This window comes from Saccostrea echinata, unplaced genomic scaffold, assembly GCF_033153115.1.
Source record: "Saccostrea echinata isolate AGI-Se365-2 ecotype Australia unplaced genomic scaffold, CSIRO_AGI_Sech_v1 ptg000033l, whole genome shotgun sequence".
Classification (NCBI taxonomy): Eukaryota; Metazoa; Mollusca; class Bivalvia; order Ostreida; family Ostreidae; genus Saccostrea; species Saccostrea echinata.
The window spans coordinates 14,361,142-14,386,497 of record NW_026889782.1 but is presented as its reverse complement, the minus strand read 5'-3'; the positions used below and the strand labels follow the sequence as shown (position 1 = coordinate 14,386,497).

The window sequence follows — 25,356 nt, the reverse complement described above, 5'->3', positions numbered from 1 at the left end:
CTACAGAACCACATACTCTAAGGAAAGAGAAAATAAAAGAAAATGGAAAATAAAAGACTAAAGTATTGTTACATATGTATAATCATTATTTAAAAATATTTCAGACCCAATGTACGAGTCAAAACTCCTATTTAGTGGAAGTGAGTTCAGAGGCAGAGAACAAATGGATATCAGAATCCTTTTTGTCTGAGACTGGTAAGGTCTATGGATATTTAATGTTGAAATAGGATAAATATATGTGGTAATATGATTTTGTTCCTTCTGAATCGTTTATTCAATGTTGTATGACCAGATCACTGTTCGAGATATCCCAAGTACTTATTTTTGGATCAAGGTTATTTCAGCTACGAGCCTTTTATTGAAATATGAAGATAACGAATATTAGTTGTATAATTCCACAGACAGAAGAAATTTTAATAATGTTAAATATACAACATTAATACTTATGACAGTTCACAGTATATTTCCTATGTATAGCTTATTAAACCCACCAATTGTTTATCTTTGATGTATTTTCTTGTAGGTAATGGCGTCAATTCATTACCTTACGCATGGCTCGGTGCGTCTAGAAGAAATGGAATCTTAACATGGCGACATAGCAACATCCCACTTTATAACCAATCATGGTTACCGGAACATTTTGATGGCAGAAAGAACTGCGTATTAATGAAACCAACAGGAATGTGGGTCGATTCTCGGTGCATATCAAACGTGCATATGCATCCCTTTGTTTGTGAGAAAATGATTTAAAAGCAAACTGATAGAGACGACTGAACTATGTCAACGACATATTTTAAAGATATTTATATTCCTTTGTAAAATTTTGATCACCCATAGTGGGACCACCTTAAACCCCTCCTCCCCTCCCCTCCGAACATATTTGGGCAATTCTGAATTTTCACTATGTATTAATGAGGCTTTCCCATAAGAGTCATCTTTTCTGACCCAGGGGTTCTTAAGATTTTTAAAAAATGTTATTAAAGTTTCACTATTTCCTAATTATCTCTACTTGACTGAGGGCATGGATTTAATTCCATTACCCAAGGATGCTCTGTGGCAAGTTTGGTTGAAATTGCCCCAGTGGTTTTTGAGAAAAACTCAAAATGTTAGAAGTTTACAGAAGGACAAACAAACGTCATACAAAATATGATCAGAAAAGCTCACCTGAGCTTTCAGCTCTGGTGAGCTAAAAATGAAAAAAAATCAAGGTTTTCATTGCAATCATTGCAATTTTTTGACACACTATTTTGTTAGCCAATTAGAATGGAAAATCGGAAAAAATTGCATTAAGAACACATTCATTAAAAAAATACTTAAGCAATATCTTTTTAGTTGTTATGATTAATTTTCAGTTTCAAGAATATAAAAATAACTGTTTTTTTTAAAATTTTCATTCATAATTATCCTCATTTCAAAAGGATGATCAAGCTCATAAATCCTGTATAGAATACAAATTGTCATGCAAAAACATGGAACTCTAGAGTCACCAGTAAGATACAACATTGTGCATTTGTAAATACATGTATTATGAACTTAATACTCCCTAAATATCAATTATAACATATGATTTTCTCTAACCATCAGTATATAGTGTAATCATTCATACAGCCAAACATGTACAATATATACTGGATATAAAATATGTAGTCAATTTGAGATCAGAATAATAGAAGAAAAGCTGAACATCTACTTTAATTCATAATGTTGAACTATTTTGACAATGCAATGTATAAACATGTAAACTATATAAAAAAAAAGAAATTATGCATTACCTACATTGCTTTACCTGAAAAAATGTTTATACAATAGTGATTAATGACTTTTAGTAAACATAGCAACATAAAAACAAGAGATCACACTGGTGTTCTGGGTGTTTGACATACTGCATTTAAAGTTCTTTAGCTATGTTATCTGATCTTTGTTTTTAAGTCCTACTTTCTAAGAGCCCTAAGATACCTTATTTTCCAAATGTAAGTAAACAGCATTGATTTCTGTTCACTGATACTTTAAATAACTTTTTATTTGTGAGAACTTTATTTTTGTACTATTTTTGAGGCAGCCTGCTTTTGAAAATTTCATTCTCTATTGTCATATGAAAGACTATGTTGAACAATAACAATAATTCAAGAAAATTTTATTTCATTGATACATTCAGTATCACTACCTCATAAAAATATGGTGTCGCGAAAATTTAGTGATCTACAGTTCTCCATTATCTTTTAACATTTTTCCTAGAGAAATTAGACCCGTTCCCTATGTTGAAAACTGCAGTGTAGATAAATCCAATATGTAGACATTTATATGATACAATTTTCTCAGTATCCGAATAACACTTTCCATTGTTGTTTAGAACTTATTTAGGAATCTATACATTTGTCATTGCTGGCTCAGTGGTTCTTGAGATTTTAAATGACTCAAACCTTTATCTCAGAATTTGTTGATAAACCCCATCCATGAAAATAATGTGACCATTTGAATATAATTGAGTCCCTATTATCCAACGATGTTGTGGTTGAAATGAAAAGAATAACTGTTGTAAAGGAGTCAAATACTGTGAAAGTTTTGCTACACAAAACTCTAAAACAATACTCGGATGACCTAATAGGCCTATCAAAGACCAGGATTTCATATGATTATAAATCCATTAAAATTACAAAAAAAAAATAAATAAATAAAATAAAAAAAAATAAAATCTAAAACATTTACAAATGTTTAGGAGAGAATCATGTAATTCTGCAAAAACCTTGCAAAACTATCATTACTTTATGAAAGGATTTAAGCTTAAGTTTTGCCTTTGCTTTTGTATGTTGAATGTAAAATATTTCTTCTGCAAATGTAACAATCCAAGTGTTGATTGTTTTTTGATACCGATTAATCAAAGTGCTCTGTTCCCAGTTGGCGAGCATTAGGAATAAGCAAACTCAACTCACAAAAAGCAAACAATACACCTCATGATTATTATGATCTTAAATGGTACCTAATTTAAGTTTAACTGATGTCCACGTCGAAGTAATTCATTTACTGACCAATGTTTCACTGGGGGGAAACCTGAAACACAGCATTTTAGTGAAGTTGAATATATATCCCATTTGCTTTGAACTAGATTTTTAAAATTTGATTTACATGTATCAAGCAAATCATCACTGGCTTTATCAAATCCGGAACAAAATAATTCATAATGTAACACCATCCAGAGAATAAGTACGGCATCATTAGTGAGACTTCTATGTTCTGGAAGATCCAAATTGAATAAGAAAATAGAATTGCTACAAAGCAAAGTATCCCTATCTGCATCATACAGCACTATTTCAAACTTTTCTGGAGAAATCACAATGTTTGGTACCATATGGTGGAAAAAGTTAGGATGTTTCTGTTTTTCAGTCAATGAAAATACAATTGTCTGAGCAAATGCTTCTGCCAGTGTGTCATTTGGTGATTTTTGTTTGAAATTTATTGTTGTTTGCCTGTAATCATCTTCATCCAGTCTATCTGAAAAACAGAAAAGGTATATGTCAATCTGGTTTCAGTTCACCATAAGAAAATTCAGTTTGATTTATGAAAACAAGAGGCCCATGGGCCACATTGCTCACCTGAGCAATTTGGTTAGGAAAAAGCAGAAATCAGTACAGTATTGTTGAAAAGTTCAATATATAAGTGGTCCACCAAACCTACCCCCAAGGGGGAGAGGGGGTGTCATGATTTGAAGAGACTTGAGTCCACACTAACTGAGGATGCTTCAATATTTCGTTGATTAATCATGGCTTTAGAAGATTTTGAAAGATATTTTTCCTATACTGGTAAGTTTGATCTTCTATTGTAGGCCCGCCCTACCCTGGGGGGTCATAATTTGAACAAAATTGAATTTACCCTACATTTTCCTATGAACAACTTTGATTCCCTGTTGTGGCCCCTCCCTATCCCCTGGAGTAATGATATGAACAAATTTGAATCTACACTACCTGAAGAGGTTCACCTTTCCTTGCCAAGTGTTTTTTAAAAAGATTCTTAAAAGACACCATTAATTTTTCACTAATTTGTAATTATTTCCCCTTGGGAGAAGGTGACTCGTCATTTGAGAAAAAACAAACAAACTTGAATCCCCTTCACCCAAGGATACTTTGTGGTAAGTTTGATTGAAATTGACCCAGTGAAAATGTGAAAAGCTTATAGACAGATGGACAGACAGACAGATGGATGGAAGCTTGACAAAATGTAATCAGAAAAGCTCACTTGAGTCTTCAGCTCAGGTGAGATCAAAATATAATGTACATTTCTTTTAGATTTCATGTTTATTTCTAAAAAAATTTCAATATGTGAACTGAATTTTTTATTCTCTTCTTGAAAATAATGAAATACCATCAAATTTGACTGGTTTGAATGAAATGTACAAAACATGTATAAATGAAAAAAAAAGGTAATCAAATATTATGAAGCTCACCTTGGCAACGTTTATTAGCAAAGCAAAATCATGAAAAAAATGCACTGACAGTGTGCATCCCTAGCATCTTCAATTCAATTTTGGTCACCAAAGGGCTTATATTTACTTGGGAATGAGCCTGCTGAAAACACTTTAATCTTGTCACTCAACCAGCAAATGTATGTCATGTCTGGTAGTGTGCTTTTCCTACAAATGTCCTCTATACAAGTTCAGGTTTTCAATAATTTGGTAATGGAACAGCTCCAAAAACTAAAACCTGGTCCATCACACAGTCATCTAGAAAATGAAGGTCAGATCCAGCATCTGAGGCAAGTCTGGTAGTGTGCAATCAGAGATGCATCAGGATTACAAGTTTTTTTCATGATATGGCTCAAAGTTATTTGGGAAAGGACCTGCTTGAAAAACTTTAACTTGGTCACTCATGCAGAAAATATTGGTTCTATCCGACATCAGAAAGTTGTCTGGTAGTGTGTGTTCCTACATGAAGATCTATATGTCATCCATACTAATTTGATACAAACAGAACTTAATATTTATTTAGGAGTGGGCTTTATCACAAAAACTTTAACCTGGTGATTCATCTCAGAAATGAAGCATATCTGGTAGGCATGCATTCCTAGTTGCATCAACCAGGTAAGCTTAGTTGACATAGGGGCTCATAGTTACTTTGGAATGGACTTGCTTCAAACTCTTAAACCTGGTCATTCATCTGGGAAATGTAGGTCAGCATCAAAAGCAAGTCCAGTAGTGTCCATCCCTTGATGCATCATCCATGTAAGTTTGGTCACCAGGGTGGAAATAATTACTAGGGATTGTACCTGCACCTAAATATTTAATCTGGTCATTCATTCACAAAATCTAGGTCATATCCAGCATCTGAAGCAAGTCTGGTTAGACACATCCCTAGGTGCATCAACTCTTTAAGTCTGGTCACCACTGAGCTACTAAGTATTAATTATTATGGAATAGACCTGCTCCTAAAACTTTAAACAGAAGTTGACACTAACACAGGGGATATATCATAAGCTCATCTTGACTTTGTCACGGTGAGATAAAAGTTATAATAATTAAATAAAGCAGATTTAATATTCACAGGAGGCACATGGGTCACCTGACTAACCTGAGTCACCTTGACCCTAGTGTTTTTCATCAGGTTTTCCCCTATTTATTTCCAAGAAAAATTTTGACCACATATTTTGGCTCCATCCCATTCCAGAGGGTCATGACAGATCTAAACCAGAATCCACACAACATGATAATGCCAGAGTTCCCAAAATGTACCGGTCCACCAATATCCCCGGTAAATTTTGAATGGGATTGGTCAAATGGGAATTTTATCAGTCAAAACGTCTGGCAGTTTATACAAACTTAATTAAAATCTTAACAAAATGATTTACTACAATTGTTGTTTTATTAATTGTAATAGAGAAATGTTTTCATAAAAGCCAAAAATAATAAATAAAAACCCCTTTTTCAATCTGAAATTGCCACATTTTACACAGACTATTTTCTATTTGAGCTAAAAAAAAAAATTGACACTAGCAACAGTAACAAGTAATTATGAGAAAAATAGGCCATCAGTATGCCATACTCTTCTCTGTGATTTACAAATACCTGATACTCTTAACCAGAGTTTTTCACCTTTTATTTTTATCTTAGATTCATAATTCTGGGTTTCCATGGATTTATAATGGCTACTTACCCTAAGATCCACATCTTCACAGACTACAGCCACAGTTAAAAAAAATTGTATAGGGAAACAAAAAGGGAAATGAAATAAATTATTCTGAACAATGTTTTTTTTTTTTACTTTTAAATTTTTTAATTAATTTTATGTACTTTTTTTAATCTTATACAAAAACATTAATGTCTGTTAATTTTACGATTGTCAAACTTCGTTTTCTCGAACTCAATGAGACCGAAAAAACTTCAAGATATCTTAGAACTTGAGATATCCAGGCTAAAATACTTAAAGAATAAGTGGTTCAGACTTCAAAATCACTTTGACATATCCAAGGTATTTGAGATATTGATCAGTGTTTTCAAAGTTCAACTGTATATAACTGCATTTGTAGTTTGATGTTTTTAAATCTAGAAATTTAAACTTAAATGCATATGTATTAAAATTCTAATTTAAAAAAACTGTAATCATTTTAGAAATTTAAATTGTTAAGCCTACAGGAATCTCTTTTCTGATGGAAATTGAAAGAGGGAAAAGCTAAAACATTAAACTGCAGTAATTACACCTAAATTTAATTGAAAATCCAAGCTTAAACATACAGGATATTGTGAAACGCATTTGAAGAAGAAATTCATATATATATCTTCATTGTCATTGTAATTTAACATGTATATTTATCATGCTTATGGAGAGTACATCATTTGAATGCATATTTGTCATTTATAATGTATGTTAATTCTGAATTGAACTAAATTTTAATCCAGAACCTTATATCAGTGCTTTGAAGCATTTGGTAAGAATCTTGGTGCAACAATTTTTTATTTAATTAAAGAAAGATAACAAGAGGTACAAATGTCCATATTAATGATTTGAGCCAAGGGATGAAGGATCCAGCCACTTAAATAAAATACAGGTCAGTTACAGCATTGGAGCATGCATCAAAAAATTTGTAGGAGGAGAACTTTGGAGAAGATACACCTTAATTGATGAAAAATAAAAAGATGCTGACTTCACCTATAAGTCAACATGCAACAAGCAGCGCACAGTAATGAACATACACTTGCATAAAGTGATTTCAGCATAACCTCCCCCTCTCAGCTTTGTTCTGGGAAAGGGGGGTATTATTTTGATCCTTACCATCCATTTCATCTAGTTTTCTTTTCTTAGGAGTATTTTCTTCTCTCTCTATCACAGTATTAGCTATTGCTGGTATTCCCTGGTGTGATAAGAAGATGATGTCCATAAATCCGTGCCACACTAGTTCGTGTCCTGTAAGACAAAGAGCTAAATACTATATATGCTAGAATGAGAAAATATACATACAGCTAAACTTCGAAATCTCGAACATGGATATCTCGAATACCCCGGATATGTCGAAGTAAGGCCGCGGTCCCGACAAAATTTGCTTTCTAAATGATTAAAATAAACCCCCCTATGTCGAACACGGTAATGTCAAATACCCCGGTTATCTCGAAGTAAAATTGTGTACCCATTCATTAAAATCACATGCGTTATCTCGAAGTCAGGATAATTTCCCGCTCTAATGATCAAGTCCGTTAGGTAAACTGAATGCTCTATTGATAACAGCCACCTGTCTGTCATGCACGGGTTACTCGTATTCCTGTGATCAACAGATAATAGCGCGATAATTATACGAGGTGTATGTATGGCTTACCTTGATTTTAATTATGCAAGCCAAAGGTTGTGTGTACTAGACTTATGCATACGCATGGATGACATGTTAATTGTTTTGTGGCTGGGGTACTTTATCTTGATAATAGCTAATATATTTAAGCATAGCTTATGCATATGAAAGCGAAAATTATAAACATCAAAGTAAAACAAAATTCTGTAATTTAATGCAATTAGAATTTATTTTTCCTATAAATTTACAATGCATAGACGATATCCGGTTATGTATACATGGGAAACGATGCAAGCGGTTGACTTGCAGGGTTGGTAGAAGGATTATACTTCTGTACATATTATACAAAGTTTTTATTTATTGAATTAAAAAGAGGATGTAAAAATCTTTTTAATGCTAAACACATGATTGTATATTAAAGAAATCGTAAACAAAATTTCAAACAAGAAGGAATTTTACTATTAAGTGCATGTTTACTGCACTAAGTATATTTGAAGTTCATTAGAATTATAACCCTCGATATGTCGAACCCCCGGATATCTCGAAGTTCATCAACGGTCCCGTCAACTTCGAGATAACGAAGTTTAACTGTAATTATACTTCAGGTCTGTAAGCCTTTCCACACTTAAATCATATAAATATCACATACTCATTAGAATTATAACCCTCGATATGTTGAACCCCCGGATATCTCGAAGTTCATCAACGGTCCCGTCAACTTCGAGATAACGAAGTTTAACTGTAATTATACTTCAGGTCTGTAAGCCTTTCCACACTTAAATCATATAAATATCACATACTGATACAATTAATTCTCATTTGACTCAAACTCAAGGGGACTGAGTTTAAACTTCAAGATATCGGAGGATTCTCAATAACAAGGTTAAAAAACATAGTGGTTGGACTGCCAAATCACTTGGACATATCCATGATATTACTGTTCAGTCAAAGTACTGAAAGTACTGGGAAGCGCTAAGCATATTGCAATTTGAAATTCATCAGAATTATTTTGAACTTAACTTGCCTGTTGTATTGAAATTTAAGCAAAATCTTGACAGTGCGGCTGCACTAGGGCGAGCACAGTTGTTTGATACATAATCAAACGTGTGAGTCATGAAAATTTCCCATTGGAATATGAAATTCAACATTGTCTTATGCCTTTTTATTTTAAGCATTTCACATTTTCTTCTGTCAAAAGATCAATCAATTTCACTTACATGAAATTGCAAGAAAATATTTCTCCGTTTCTTAAAAAAAAAATCAATATATGCAAATTGAATAGCAGATTTTTACTCCAAACAGCAATATATTTCTCAAACCTAATAAAAAAAGAAAAAAAAACATGTAAAAATATTTTCTTTCTCCATCTCCTTATAGGAGTAGATAAGAGGCAGCTTTGCGTATAAATCGCAATTTATTGGAGGGGGGATGGTCGACGAGTTTTCCGACCAAATCTAGACTATAAATGTAGCTATACATTTGCTGGAAAATGAATATTTCTAAATGATTTTGAATGCTTGAAAATGTTGCTGAAATTCCTCTCATTTATGTGCAACATCATTCTGGTGATAATTTTTAATAATAAATTCATTCTGTGTTTACGAGTGTTTAAAATTGAAGATTGGCTGTTAGTGACTGTGTTTTACTTTTAGAAACTGCACTCAGAAAATAAAGATATTATTTCTTTCTTGCATCAATAAATATTTCCTTATTGATAACATAATTATTTATTAAAGTTATGAATAAAACATCTAAAAAATACTAGTATTCTCACTAAATTGTTTTTAGTATATCTCTTTTTTTTATATTCATAAGTGATTTAAAAATTTACGATTTATAGAAATGATTTTAATAGAAATACATTAATGGAGTGTTAAGATATTTACACAATCACTACGAGTGTCCAGTATATATTAATGATAAATAAAACTTACACTATATATTACATTTTGTTTTGAATATGCTACAGCTGTGTTATACATTTTTAACCCTAAACATTCATGCAGCATATCGGCATCAAGTTTGTAACAACATCACCTATGTCAATGAAATGAACACCCGTAGAGTTAACGTCCTTTTGTCAGAGATAATTGGTAAATATACATTTTGAGTATAAAGATATTATATTTGTCTTCTTCATTTGATGATAAAACATTTGGTGCTATCCTTTTATCTCTGATTTTCATATACATGATTTATAATGTATTTGCAACAAAATTTGTCCTTACTGTTGATCTCACAATACATGCATCTGATTTGTGAATACTACTTTTTTAAAATAATTTTTTTTTTACTTTTCTTCTTCGGATTAATAATATGCCATTAAACCCCCAAAAGTATTTTTGGACTATTGTTGAAATACTTTAAAATGCTTCAGTATTGTTTACAGACATTTGATGCTTTACACCATTCTTTACTTGTTTATGTATATATGATTTTAACTACCACGCAAAACGTGTTTAGAGGAAAAAAATATCCACAGCACTGTTGTATTAGTTGAAAAGGAACACTGAAAATAATTGCCCTTAATTTTTCTGCTATTTCCATGATAAATAATAACAGCCCAAGAAAGAAAATACAGCATGTTAATCTCAAGTATTAATAAAACTTCATGAAGGTACACAACATTGTTTTATTCTATTTTTATGTAGTCCTCATTAAGTTGCTAAGCAGTCAAATCGGCAACACGCGCACATCTTTACATAAACTATTTCTTCCTAGTTTCCTAATACAAGTATTACACTGTTTACTTAAAATTTCATCGGCGCTATTCCTGTCCATCGCTAAGAACGTTTAATTAAGGTTTTGCATTTTTTGCCATATCTTGCACACTGCACACACAATTTTAAAGCGCAATATTCCGAGAAATTAGTGTTCCTATTTGAGTGGATTCATTCAAAACACAGCCATCACATGCCCTACATGTATGTACAGCCGCAAACTGCCTCTTTTTGCAAATAATTTACATCATATTTTTTACCCATATTACAAGTATAGAGTACAACACAAGTATAGACAGTCCATGAATGCATTCCAGTCTGTTACTAATTGATACTGAGATGCGAAAATCAAATTCATTGATAGCTCTCTGCTTGGTGCAAGGGTGATAATAGGAAGACTTGTTTTTAGTTACATTGCCTGAAATAAGGTCCTAGAAGAAACAATAGTTTATATGGATATGAGTTATATAGAATGTACATATGTAAGTACATTGTAAATCAATTTTATGCAAAATTTTCTACTAAATAACTCAATTCCAGTTTGAGTTTTAAATACTTATTAAAATCCCATCTGAGTTTTAAAAGTATGTACTTATTCAATCACTACATTACATGTACATGACATATAATAAACCTTTTTTAATTAATTATTTGCGCCATGGATGCAGCAATTGTTAGCTACATGGTACGCAAGTGATAAGTGCCAACACGATTTTAAATGAATTACAATGTATAGAGATAAGCCTGACAAAAACTGCCCTTATCTACTATCAGTGGATTTTCAATGTACATGCATAGCTTTACCTTACTAATTGACTCCTATTATTAGAACTGCACGTAACTCAGTATTACAAAAAGAGAGTCAGGGATTTCCAGTTGCATATTTTTAGAAAATCCAATGGAGTTATCTAACTATTTAAAAAAGATCAACTATAAGTATTAAGATTGGATAATATTTTTTTAAAAGGCCTAGTCCCATAATGACTTAATTTGACCACACTGAGGAAAATATGCATTTTCTTGTCTTATTCGTGTTATTCCTTAAAAATGATGTAGAAATTATAGAAGATTTCATTTTCTTCTTCATTTTTTTTTCATATACCCCTTTGTTTGTTTAACTCTAACATTATGTACATATTCATTTTGAAATTATGCTCTTTCCATTCCTGAATCTGTGCAGAAGGTCAATCATCAGTATCAGCTATGATGTGTCTGAGTAAATTCTGCCTTACCATTGTAAAGCATTTAAATAAAATAATAAAATTAAAATAATTAGCAAAATTTAGTTGCATTTCTGGAGGTAACTCAGATCATTTTTTGACACCCAAATCTGGGACAAAAACTGAATTTCTGTCATTGCAAAAACCTCTGGGTTATGTTTTTTGTGGGAGTGTGGGGAATGGGGGGATAATTAAAGCTTTAAATATAAAATATTTAAATTGTCTTGAATATGTTGAATCATTGTATACAATAAAAAAATGTTTTTTGTTGTAATCATGGTAATGGCACTCAAATAATACATCCGACGAACTTCAAGAAAAGAAAACAGTTGGTTTGTGACACATCAATTGTAAACATTTTTCTGTCCAAAATACCTCAATATGTAGTCAGTGTAATTATGATTCTGAAAATGTTAATTAACTTTTTTTTTAACTTTTTTGTCTCTTCCCTTCAGAGCATAAGCCTTCTACATTTTTAAGAAATTATCATATTAATTGTCAATCAGCAGTAGCATGTTGAAAATATTAGCTCCTCTGAAAAATATTGATGGCCATTTAACTTTAATTGTAATACCTATCGATTTTTTTCCCTATATAAAAATTAGATTGTCAAATGTGAATAATTCCTAAGAAATCGCTGTGAATGGATTTATCCCGTGTGTTAGTCAAGTGAGCTAATCCCTGCTCTGAGAGCAAATTCCCAGTTATTCGTAATCCTCTAATTTTTTTAAATATTAAATAAAACAGTTAAAAAGTATATCATTGAGGGAGTTAGCAAGATTCCAGTTCCCCTTGACCAGGACAATTTCCCTCGGCTTCACCTCTGGAAATAGTCCTGGCCTTGGGGAACTGGAATCTTGCTAACTCCTACAATGATATACTTTTACTGTATACTATTGACTGGCGAAGAGAGTTTTCCAACATTTTTTGGTGTTTTTGATTCTGATAAGTAGATAGATTTATTGTGACGTAATGATACCGTTGCGAAGTCAAAAACATAGGTAATCAAAGATTACGAAGCTCACCTCGATGAATGTTATCTATAAGTAATGCAAATTTCACATCATATTTTTTTTCCAGTTAGTGTACATCCAAAGATCAATATCCATGCAAGTTTGATTTAAGTAGGACTTATAGTTACTTGGAAATAGACCTGTTCAAAAACTTTTAACCTATTTACTACTCAAGAAAATTTTGGTCAGTTTAAAAATCCAAAGCAAGTCTGGAAGTTTTCATCCTTAGATGCACCATCTATACAAAGTTTATCATAACAGACCATAATATTATATAGCTACTCCAAAAAATTATCTTGGTCACTCATCTTCGAGGTGAGCTAAAAACATGGCGTCACAATAAAAAAAACAAACAGGTAACACAACCATGGATGACAATTTAAGATTCGCTAGCACTACAATCAAATTGTAGATAGTGCATGAAATACAAAATATTTGTTTCCAATGAGTTATGAAAGTAAATGAATGATTTAAAGCAATATATATATTATTGATTTGCTAAATGTTTTAGAGCAACTCATTTTGAATGTGGACCAACCCATGATGAATGCAAAATCTGCACAAATTAAAAAAAAAATGCTATATTTACATAATTTTACACTCAACTACAAAAAGAAAGAATTAAAATATCAATCAAACTGCAGATATTGCATGAGACACATATCAATTAAGGCCAAACAAAAAAATATGTGTGGTTCCAGTTACACTTCCAAAAAAATTAGGGTAGGTAGGTAGGGATTTTTTTTTTTTTTTTTTTTAATTTTTTTAACAAAATGATTTTCTTAATTTTTTCTAAATAATACCTATCACTGCTTTGCAAATGGCATTACAGTAAAACTTGTTGAATCCGGATGTTGTGCATTCCGGCATGTTGTTCAGTCCGGCGTAATATTTTAGTCCCTTGAATTTTCTTTATAATTCATGTTTAATAAATGTTGTGCAGTCCGGATCTTTGGTATTCTGTAAACCGGCCGCTATTTAAAGAACTTACCGCTCATAATTAGTACAAATTATCTCCTCTAATCCGGCCACTTATTTTTACCTGTGCCCGCTGGTCATTAGAGAAGTCTCGCGTGGGGTAAATATTGTCCCGTTAATGATCTATCCTGTATCGACAGTTTAGATTTTAACAAACGTGATAAAAAAATTATTAATGGCTCAAGTAAGGCGAGGAAACTCGCAAAAAGAATGAGTGATATTTATGGTTGCGTGTAGCATGTCTGTAGAAAAACTTGGAGACTTATTCATGACCTCCTTTCTACTTTCGTTTTGCGTGCACGACGTGCAATTCGAATTACTTCCCTTTGTGTCGCTAGTTTACAACGACAGAAGATTTTGGTTCAATATTCATTACATGTATAACATTTGAAATTAACAAATACAGTGTCTAAATATTCAAGCATATTAATTTTAAAAGAAAGAAATTAATTAGGAATCTGTCCCTAACAAAATAATATTTACAGCTACGATAAGGTTTTTGAGTGTATTTAAAACATTTAACGATTTTCAAATTTGATAAATGACCAAGAGATATTATATTTCGATACTGAATAAAAAACTTAAACAGAAATGAAAATTCTGAAGAACAAACAGTGTTCAAAACAAACGGAAATAGACGATTTTTTCAAGCAAAACGTAAAAAATGACAGATTTGATCAAGTATTTATTTATCATTCTTTGTTTATATCTATGTAATTTTTAACTTGCTATAACAGTTCAATTTTCTCCAATCCGGATGTTGCCTAATCCGGCCAAAAATTTTGGAACCACTGGTCGCCGGATTAGACAAGTTTTACTGTAATATGTGGTGTGATAATATACTAGTCAATATTGATAGGGGACACCTACATGCTAGCTTGCTTTGGATTTAACACTATTAAACACTTGCAATATGTTTTGCAAGGAGGCCGTCATTGCTGAAACTAAAACTTAAACTGGAGCCATTGATGGAAATCGGGGGAAATTCCGGAAAAATATGAAAATTGCCAAAAAAAGTTTAGGGTCGGGGGTATAAAATAGGGAAGGTCGGGTAACCGGAACCACACATATTTTTTTATTTGGCCTAAATTTAATATCTATATGAATTTGTTTCCAGGAATGCATTTGTGTACGTTGAATGTTAATGAATGATAACAAAATACTATTTTATTGATTCATTTGTTTTTTATACAAACAAAATTATTGGCTGGTTTTTTTTATGTAACAAAACAATTTTTGGGGCAACATTGATTATGTTATCCCCCTTTGGATGAAAATATTGCTCTCTGCTCTGTGTCAGGCAATATTTCATCCCTTGGGGTTTAACATTATCAATGATGTCTTCAACCCCAGTCATTATTTGTATAAATATTCTTCGAAGACTATATAATTTCTCCCTTTACTGTGAATTAATAATAGTCTTATTTCCAGATATTGCAACAAACATTTTAATATCAAGATGAAAATTGTGCCTATTACAAATCATTCTTTTTGTAAAATTCGAATGTGAAAAAAACCTGACTCACCACAATTTACTCTAGATTCATCTTACCTATTCCTGTGAAAGAAAATGTAAGTTCCTTTTGACATCCACACCTGCAGATGTTGCCTTTGGACATGCTGTTAAGTTGATAGGACTCCTTTGGGGCAAGTCTTCCTAAAAGATGCTCCGCAAGGCAGATGGTTACATCTGTTTCTGTGGTAGGGGGTTTTCCATCCTGACCCATGTCAAAGACCTTTTTCAAAGAGGCTTCATTTTGTTCTAAAGAATATAAAGTGATGTAAAACCTGAAGAATACAAAATATTGAATGTAGTGATGTCAAAACCTCATCAGAACCACGGGTTTCCTCTCACAGTCTGACTGTAAATAATAGCTATATGTAACAGTATTACAAAATTCCTATTGCACAGTAACAACCTGTATTGTTTTAGCTATTAGTAAAGGTCTTTGCTGTTTTTGATATAGATACATCTTTGTTAAGATGCCCTGGATATAACCAGGTCCAGTACAATCTCTTGATTTAGCTACAGTACCGACCAGACACAACCTAACAGAAAGCGAACTCAGAGCGCACCCCGGGTTCGCTTTCTGGGTTTGCTTTGGGTTCGCTTGGGGTTTGCTATAGCGAACCCGGAGCGAACCCGCAGCGGATCCCGAGCGAACCCGCAGCGGACCCAGAGCGAACGCCGAAAGCGAACCCAAAATTCAGTAGTGAACCCAGAGAGCGAACGCGCGTGCGGTGTTGCGTAACAGAGCTGTCAATCAGGATTAGCGATAAAACGTGTTAACCAATCAGCGGGTCGACCAATCAGCATGCCAGTTTGTCATTCGATGTAAATAAAACATTGTACAAGCAAAGCGTGTTAATGTACAGTGTGAAACTATTTTAACATTATCAAAAAAAAAATAAATTAATATATTTTAATTATCCAGGTAGCATATTATATTTACACATTTATTTATTTATTTTTCATTTTCAAAATCCATTAATATACATTGCGTAAATTTATCAGACAAAACATACCCTAATGTAAAAAAGAAATAAAAAAGAAAGCAATGGTTATTACAATTGTTACATAAAACAAAAAAAAAATGGTTTCTGATAAATTATAGCATTTCATCATCTCAAGATACTGTACAAGATTATGTATACCGGTATGTACGTGCTTTCATTCAATTATTTTATTTGTATAATTCTAATGTACATTTTCGTTTAAATCCAGATCAACATCAAAATAATTGATCTTCTTAATTGAAAATAAAAAAATGAATGTACAGCATAAATGTACATGTACAAATATGTCCAATCGCAAACTACTACATTATGGTACTAATTTGATTAATCTTTTACAAAAAATAATGTAAAGCTTGATTTAGCTTTTTTTTTTTTAAACTGAAATAAAAAGAAAAATGAAGCGCGATTTACATAATTGAACGAACTAATTATCGGAGTAACTAAGCAAAATAGTAAGTCGTACAATATTGTATTCTCTTAAAATATCGTAACTTTTACTGATAAAGCGTATTTAAGATGTTTAACGATTTTTCTCTGATGTTAACTGCTAATTGTAGTCATGGTATTTTTATATCAATACATCAAAAATGTATATTTAAAAAAAAAAAAAGAATGAAAAAAAAAAAAGAGGAAAAAAAAACCAAATCCCGATACTTACATATATTTAGTCGGCAAATGTACACGACATGATTGTCGGGGTTACTTTTCATCCCTGATACTTGTCATTATTATTTTTTTTATATATCATTTCTGCAAATGAATGATTTTTTAAAACAGATTGCTGATTTTTGAAATTCATAAATGGAAAGATGATTATAGTATAATTCATTTTTTAGGCCATTTTTAAAAATGTACCCCCTTACTGCATATCATAAAATCCAATTGAATCAAAATTCACGACCAACCTACATGTACATGTATATCATGTGATAGAAAATGCAGCATTCGATCATAAATTACATGTTTACATGTCAAAAACATAAAAAAAAACAATTTTCCTAAGTCTGAGATTTACAAAAATAATCATTTGTAATTTAAAATTACTATTAAGTCTTATTTACATGTAGTTTCAAAAATATTCATTTCTAGACTAAATATTTTATTTTTCTTTCAGTTTTATAAAGTCGATGAATTTCACCAGTAAATATTTCTAATCTTAAATATCTATTAAATAAATTAAGCCTTATTTCGTCTTAAAAATATTCACTCCTAAATATTTTTAACTATTTTGCGTACAAAAATTGTGCGTTTGCGGTAACAGTCGTGAATGATCATGTAACATGAAGAATCGTGTGATTGAAGGATTAATCTTGCGAAATCGTTCGTGTAACGTGATCGTTCCTTTATGTTGTCAACATAACGTTGCAGCCATTGTACATGCACATGTATCGATCGACTCAGAAACAACAATGGTCGATTTCACTACTGTATTTGGAATATACAAGGGGCGGGGCTTACTGGCGGCAAGATTAAAGCGGGGTCCGCTACACGCATGAGTGCGTAAAGCGAACCCAGAAAGCGAACGCCGGGTTCGCTCTAGCGGACCCAGAGCTGACCCCGAGCGAACCCGAAGCGCACCCAAGGCGAACCCAAAATTTCTGAAAGCGGACCCGAGCGAACCCAGAAAGCGAACCCGGGGTCCGCTTTGGGTTCGCTCTGGTGTTAGGTTGTGTCTAGTCGGTACTGTATATAGCTTTATTTAGCTATATAGCTTTATTAAGCTACTCAGAATAGCTTAATTTAGCTATTTTATCACACTTTTTTCTTAAATGTGTAATTTTCTAAGCAGGTACAAAAAGTCGCACCTTGGTGCAGTGATGATATTCAACCTTGAACTCTTCTGAAATTGATGCATGTAAAAATCACTCATTAAATTGTGTCTCCTTGAGAGACTTTGTACTCAAAGTTCTAAGAGTTTTGGGGCTATATAACACAATTGATACAGTTACTTCTTTAATGAAATTATAAAGGAGGCCAATCAGTACAATGAGAAGCAATCATACTTATCCATGCCTCAACGCACACAAGGTAGTGGACAGTTACTCAAACAATAGAAATTTATCTTTTGCTTAAAAGTATTCAAAAGCTGCAAAGATAAAACTATCTTTGATTTTGGTTGTTGTTTTGATAGCCCATAGTACATATATGAATAGTCAAATACATGCGACTTTTTGTCTATTTTATACAAGAAAAAATTTTGTGAAAAACTGCATATAAATAGCTAAATCAAGCTACTTTGAATAGCTTAATAAAGCTATATAGCTATTTCAAGCTATATAGCTAAATAAAGAGATTGTACTGGACCTGATAACATGTTTAAGGCTATCCAAAAATATTTTTTTTTTAAATTACTAGGCCTACCTTTTGATTTGTAAAACCTGTCAAGACACAACACAGCATCTTTCGTAGGGCCTTGCTGTTTTTCAATTTCCTCACAACTAGTATTTTTAATTTTTCGGAGGAATGAAATTCCTTTCTCGAATATCACTGTAAACGGGACAAAACATGGTATTTTGTTCTCGTCTTTTAAGACTTCAAACCCGCATCTAGCGTCTGGAAATGTGACACTTTCTGTCCCATTGCAAGAAATAAGTTTTATAACAGCAAAACGTACATTGTTATCATTAAGGAGTCTGAGACTGTCTCTAAAGATACTTTCGTCCATCTTCGGTCTTGACTATCTTCTCGCGCTCGCTCGAGCTCGAGCCTGGCTAATAGAGAAGAACGAACCCGACTATAATCAAATCAAAGGACAGAAAGTACTGAATCTAGGAGATCCATGTAATATTCAGTCACTAAGCATAGATTTAAAGTGGGAAAGGACGGGGGTGATCCGAAAATAATCGACATGGAAAAAGGATTGACTGATAAAACTTTGAAAACTTTGTCAGGCTAAAAAAATGAACCAAAGAACAACATATTCACCCCCCCCCTCCAAATAATTCAATAAAAAGTTTGTACAACTTATTCGTTTTGTTTTGGCTTTTGTTTTGTTTAATTTTCTTTTGTTTTGTTTGTTTGTTTGCTTTGTTTTATTTTGTTTTGTTTTTTGCTTATCGATTATTTTATAGCTACCCCATTTTTGAAAAAGGTTATTACGGGCCTGTTTATTGATTTTATTTCAAAAACCAAATCCGCGTTACTGGGAATATATAATAAATTTTCGTAAAAAAAGACAATAAATTTACAAACATATAAATTATTCTAATTCCAAGTCTTTAAGTTTTGAAGATGCTTTTGGATACTGCATTTTTATGCAGTGAGAAAGAAATATTGACAAAGTCATTTCCATCATGATAATAAAACAATTTATTACATTTTCAACGGTGAAATACTGTGATTTATTTATTGAATAAAAGTGATATTCTCTCACAGTGTGAAAGGATACCAAAGTAAGTAACAAAATAATTTCTGCCTGTCATAAGATAGAGATAGTAACTAAATCATCTTGATAGAGCTAAAACTTCAAATTTCTTCCCAAATATGTTGCTAAAATCCATGCAATGTAATGTTTTCAATCTCACAACTGCTAAGCTATGACGTCTCAACCGCTCAACTATGACGTCAAGCCTATGACACTGTGTAAAGAAAAGACAGAGGCAAAGGGGAAATAAAAAAAATGTAATAAACAGAAAATTCAATGTTTTGTAGATGAATATGGAATTTGTTTCACTCGTGAAACAGGATTTTTTGATATTTTCACTCGTGCTTCGCACTCGTGAAAATTTCAAAAAATCCTGTCCCACTCGTGAAATAAATTCCATATTCATCTACAAAACATTGAATATCCTCTATGTATAACATACGTGAAAGTTGAAATGTATGCATATATGAGTCCATCAATTATATTTTGTTTTAAAAACTTGAACAGTTTATGATTGATAACTTGACCAGAGACAAACGTTTATATGTGCAAGTGTATTTTTGTGGTTAAAAATGATGGACAATATTCATTGCATTTCATCGCTAGTTGATATAATTGTCTGCTCTATGACTAATGTATAACCTATAAGCTTCAATTCAAACAACAACAGTTTACTGCAGTTTATTTATGCAAAGTTAAAAAGCATTTTCAGTTTAGACTTCTTGATTTCTAAATAGTTTCAGCGCAAGATACATATGTTGACTTAAGGATAAGAGGATCCAGGTGCTTGAACATAACATTGCACATTGGTACATGGCGTATCCACGTCCCTCTCTTCTTTCTATAATCTCTAGGGAGAATGGAGGTGTGTTTGTCCTCTGTATGATATAGTTCTTCATTACTGATGAAACTTTGCCAGAAGATACGCAGTATCTTTCGAAGACCTCTGGTCAACAAGATTTCTTTGTTTTTTGTTTTTTTTTATGTCAGCTTCCATGATTCTGTATCAAACAATGACAGATGAAGTACTAGAACACTGCTCTTAGTGTATGAATAAAATTTGGTACTGCTGAAAGAAGATGGAAACTGCGCAACCCCCCCCCCCCCCCCCCAATAGAATTTTGGAGTTTGGATAATTTCCCCTTCCCTTATTTTTTTATTTTTATTTTTTTTTTGCTTGTGTAGATTTTTAGGTATCAAAGTTGAATTTTTTTTCTCTGGCTGTCCCCTCACCCTTTCAAAAGAGATGCTACGTCCCTATGGCTTCTGATATTCCCACAAGGACGTACGTCTCTGATATTCCCACAAGGACGTACGTCTCTGATATTCCCACAAGGACGTACGTCTCTGATATTCCCACAAGGACGTACGTCTCTGATATTCCCACAAGGACGTACGTCTCTGATATTCCCACAAGGACGTACGTCTCTGATATTCCCACAAGGACGTACGTCTCTGATATTCCCACAAGGACGTACGTCTCTGAGTTACCATCTGCAGAGATCTTCCATCCAAGGTAGAAAAAACACTTGCTCAACAGATAAATACTCTCATTTTTAAAAGAGATTAAAGGGCTAACCTTAAATTTTAATTTATCTGTTACACTAGAACTAGACAAACAATTACTAGTATAACATTTTCAACAGTGCAATGCTATAACTTTTCCAGTGAATGGGAGTGAATGAAAAAAAAACTAAGTGATATATTTTACGGTGAAAAAAAAATGCCTAAAGTGCGGCAAAACTCTCGATTTGTTTGTGTGTGCATTGTGTGCGTTTTTTTGTTTTTTTGTTTTTTGTTTGGTGCATTTAACAAAATACTCCGTATTTAGATAACAAGTGAATATTAACCACCCGTACACGGACTAGAAATTACAAATTTTTCTTCAAATCATTGTTAAAATCTGTTAACAATCTACTAGCTATGACTCTCACAACCGCAAAACTATCACAGCGTACGACACTGCATTACAAAAAGACATCTAGGGTAATTGGAAATCAAAGGAAATGTAATAAACAGAAAATGCAATATTTTTTTTAGTTCAATATGGAATTCACTGCACTTGATTTTCTTTCACATTAGTGAGAAAATCATAAAATCCTGTTTTATTCGTGAAAGGTATCAAACTACGAAACATTGAATATCCTCTGTCTTTTTTCGGTGTGGGCTTTAAAGAATTTTTTACTTGGTCTGATAGCGATTAACAAAAGTCAGTAAAGAGATCTAAATTAAATAAATTTTATTCGTAAGCACTAAATTTAACAAGGGATACGCTTGTATCATATAACAAAAAGGAAGAGAATCTTGCTCTTATAAAAGTGGAAACTACAGTTTTGTATTCATTTTTGGCGTAAAAAATATCACTGCATTATACAGTTTATACTTCATTACATTTAGAATCAGAACAACGACAGATTTTTTTTTTAATTTAAAATGTCACTAATTAGATGAAATCAAATTAAATTAATTTTCTATCGTCAACTTTCTTTATTTATGTAGCAATATACATGTACCATTATCACCTGCATATGAAGTTTAAATATGTCTCTCAGTTGATTTGATACGCAAGAGAACGCTCTACGCGTACGTTTACGAACAATTTCTAAAACGAGGCAAACTACTGACAAACAAGTTGATGAAGAAAGAATATCAACAGTCTCGTTTAAAGTCAACACTTCGCAAATTCTATGGTCGATACTATGACCTTGTCAAAAAATATAATCTATCAATTAGTCGAATGATGACTGACATTTTTCATTAATTACATTGTTAGTCCTTTATTTTCACACTGAATTGTCTAATTTTTCCGTTTGCCCGTTCATGACAAAGAGCACACGGCGGGTGTGATCGGTCGACAGGTGATGCATAGTCCTCCATGGCACCTGGTTCCGCCTCTGATGTTTTTAGAAGTCCCTGTTTGCTACAAATTTGTATTTTTTAATGGACTTTTCAACTTGATTTCTATTCGTTATCTTCATATTTCTTTTCAAATCAATTTTAAGAAAGTAAGGAATGGACGTTTTACGAAATAGGGCATGCACTCATCACAAGTTCATTGCGATTTGTCTCTCTCATTTTGGGCATTTGAGATGCCCCACCTTTCTGTTTATTTATGATGGAAATTAACATAATTTACCACTACTTTCTTAAATAAATGACCCTATTACCCCTACTTTATTGAATGTCAAAAGTGTCTCCAGAGATAGTAAGTTGAATTGTTGGAAATGTTTGTTTTGCAATAAACAAATTTTAAAAAACAGCAAAAAATAATCCCAGGAAATTCGGGTTTAAATATAATTCCAGAATATTTTCTAAATTTGAAGGAATTAATTATTTTCCTTAAGGAAGTGATAAATAAACTTATCTAAAAAGGCTGTCTGGCAATCGGTTTAACATGAGGCCATTCCAAGATTTCTCTTTAGCTTCCGCGTCTGCCTTGGGTTTTGTTCAACACCCCATATCAGGAAAAAACCCACACAACATCAATAGTCCAGAAATTGATTATTTTGATTAAAATCTGGTACAATGTTTCCCTGTTTTGTCGTTAATCTTTCAAATAAGGTATGTACTTAGCATTTAGTACCTTGATTTTCACAGAAATACCCTCTGAATGACTATAAAGTGTTTGTTTATTTATTTTTTTTGGCCTGACCGTGAATAGGTATGTCGGTGTACGCTTAACATAATTAAAAACTTGGAATGCGCTACACTGTTACATGCAACCATAACTGCAACTTCATTTGAACTTTGAATCCTTATGTCAAATAATTATTTATATTCTCCTAATATATCTGTTGGGATATCCTAAACTTTGAGCATGGGTAAAATATTGCAGAATTAAATTGAAAAATTAACCTTCGGTTTTCTACATTAACATATAAGAAACAATCAAGATAATTAGTAAAGAACGTGGTCATTAATTACGTGACACTAATTGCTGAGAGTTTTTATGGTGGATATAATGGATAATAAAGGATGCACACGTGAAATCGGAAATGATATGAGTAATGAACAACTTTTAATAGTTAAAGAGTGACGAAGAAAAAGAAGGCTATTTAAAAAAATGAGATGCTCGAGATAAAGGTGTAAAATATTCATTTGTGTGTAAATCAAATTTTTTACCTGAACAAATAAAGCAGGTAAATGGAAGCACATGTTTGTTATGGGGTTGATACGATACTTATGACATCTGATGTATGAGAGAGGAGGAACCATTAAAATTTAAAGTTTTAATCGATCCTCTTTATCATGTCCCACGTTTAATGATATACATACATCAAAAACAGATAGTGGGATATGATCAATGAGACATATTAAATATTGTTGAATGATTGAGATTTCTTTTTTTATTGGAAATTAATTCTTTTTTTTTTTTATTATTAGAAAAGGAGTAATCTCCTACCTTATTCTAGCATCTGTAGGTAGTATTTGAACACCAATGTTCATTATGCAACACTTTAAGCAAGCACATTTCCATCAAAAATATTAGGATTAAAATATACATTTGATTAATTTATATTTAGAACCTGGAGAGGAGGGGGCAGGGGCACGATCCCCAACCTTTTTTGAGTTAATTATTTTGCTATCGTAAATTTTCCTGTGGATGCTGGTTCCATCCTCCCACTTTTTGTTGCTGTAAAGTCGAGCATTGGCAAATTCAAGTATTTGAACAGTAAATTAGGCATTTTTTAAAAAAAAATTTGGCTTGTTAGATTATTTTGGGAAGTTGTCCCCCCCGTTTGGTTAGTCTATTTAAAAAAAAAAATCTTTTGCTTAATTGTCAGATTTTTTGGGAAAGTTGCCCTCCCCCTTTTGAAACCGTTGCTACTGTCCTGTTTTTCTGCCAATCTACTACAATTAAAAGTTTTTTCACAAACATTGTCTTCTAATTAATAATAAGACTGATTTGTTTGCTGTTTAGGTTATATTTCAATGTCTCTCCCCTACATTTATGCCCCATAATCAAAGATTTGGGGCATATAGTTCTTAGTCTGTCCTTCGGTCCACATGTCTGCAAAAATTTCATCCTTGCCCAATGTGTGAACGCCTTGAGCTAGGGCTTTCATATTTCACATGTGTATTACTTGTGACAAGACCTTACTTTGGTTACCAACATAGTTGACTTTTGACCTTGGAGTATGACCCACTTTTACAATAACTTACCAAACTTTAACCATGGACAAAACTTTTAAATGGTTAGTGCCAGGGCTTTCCTATTTCAAATGTGTATTTCTTGTGACGAGAAATTTCTTCTGGAACCAACTTTTTGACCTTGACCTCTGAGTTTGACCTATGTATGAAAAACTTGAAACCATGACTATCAGCTCTCATAAGGGGGGGGGGGGGGGATCAGTATCTCACAAACACATCTTGTTTCCTTTTGTTATTTAAGGTGACATAGATTTTTTTTTAGAACTATAGATTTTTTAACGTACTAGTTGGTAAGACTTATTATATTATATTGACAATATGCAGACATCTATAAAAATTACTTGAATTTTTAATTAATTAAGTAAGATTCTGTCAATATTTACCTTTATAAGTACATACATATCATTGATTGTATATCTCAGTCTTTGTCAAATTTTACATGTCTGGAGAACACTTTTTCAAATAGGCTTGAAATCATTATTGAAGATCACCTGTAGAGATTTGACATTTACAATGATAACAAATATAAAGTAGAATATGACTTCCACGCGAGAGTCATTAATTTGTAATTTCACAACATATTAATAATTAGAGGTAAGAAAAATCTCACGGTCTGATGCGCATGCACA

General features: G+C 32.4%; 1 protein-coding gene across 1 annotated transcript; it reads right to left on the bottom strand.

The window, feature by feature from the left end:
• Positions 1-1,409: 1,409 nt before the first annotated feature.
• Positions 1,410-18,881, bottom strand: LOC133199005 (uncharacterized). The gene is made up of 4 exons (XM_061334902.1): positions 18,574-18,881; positions 15,248-15,457; positions 7,257-7,388; positions 1,410-3,489 (listed from the first exon to the last, which is right to left on the bottom strand). Exons 1-4 carry the CDS (start codon positions 18,875-18,877, stop codon positions 2,978-2,980), a joined length of 1,158 nt encoding a protein of 385 aa, XP_061190886.1. The 5' UTR covers positions 18,878-18,881; the 3' UTR covers positions 1,410-2,977.
• Between the last annotated feature and the right edge of the window lie 6,475 nt (positions 18,882-25,356).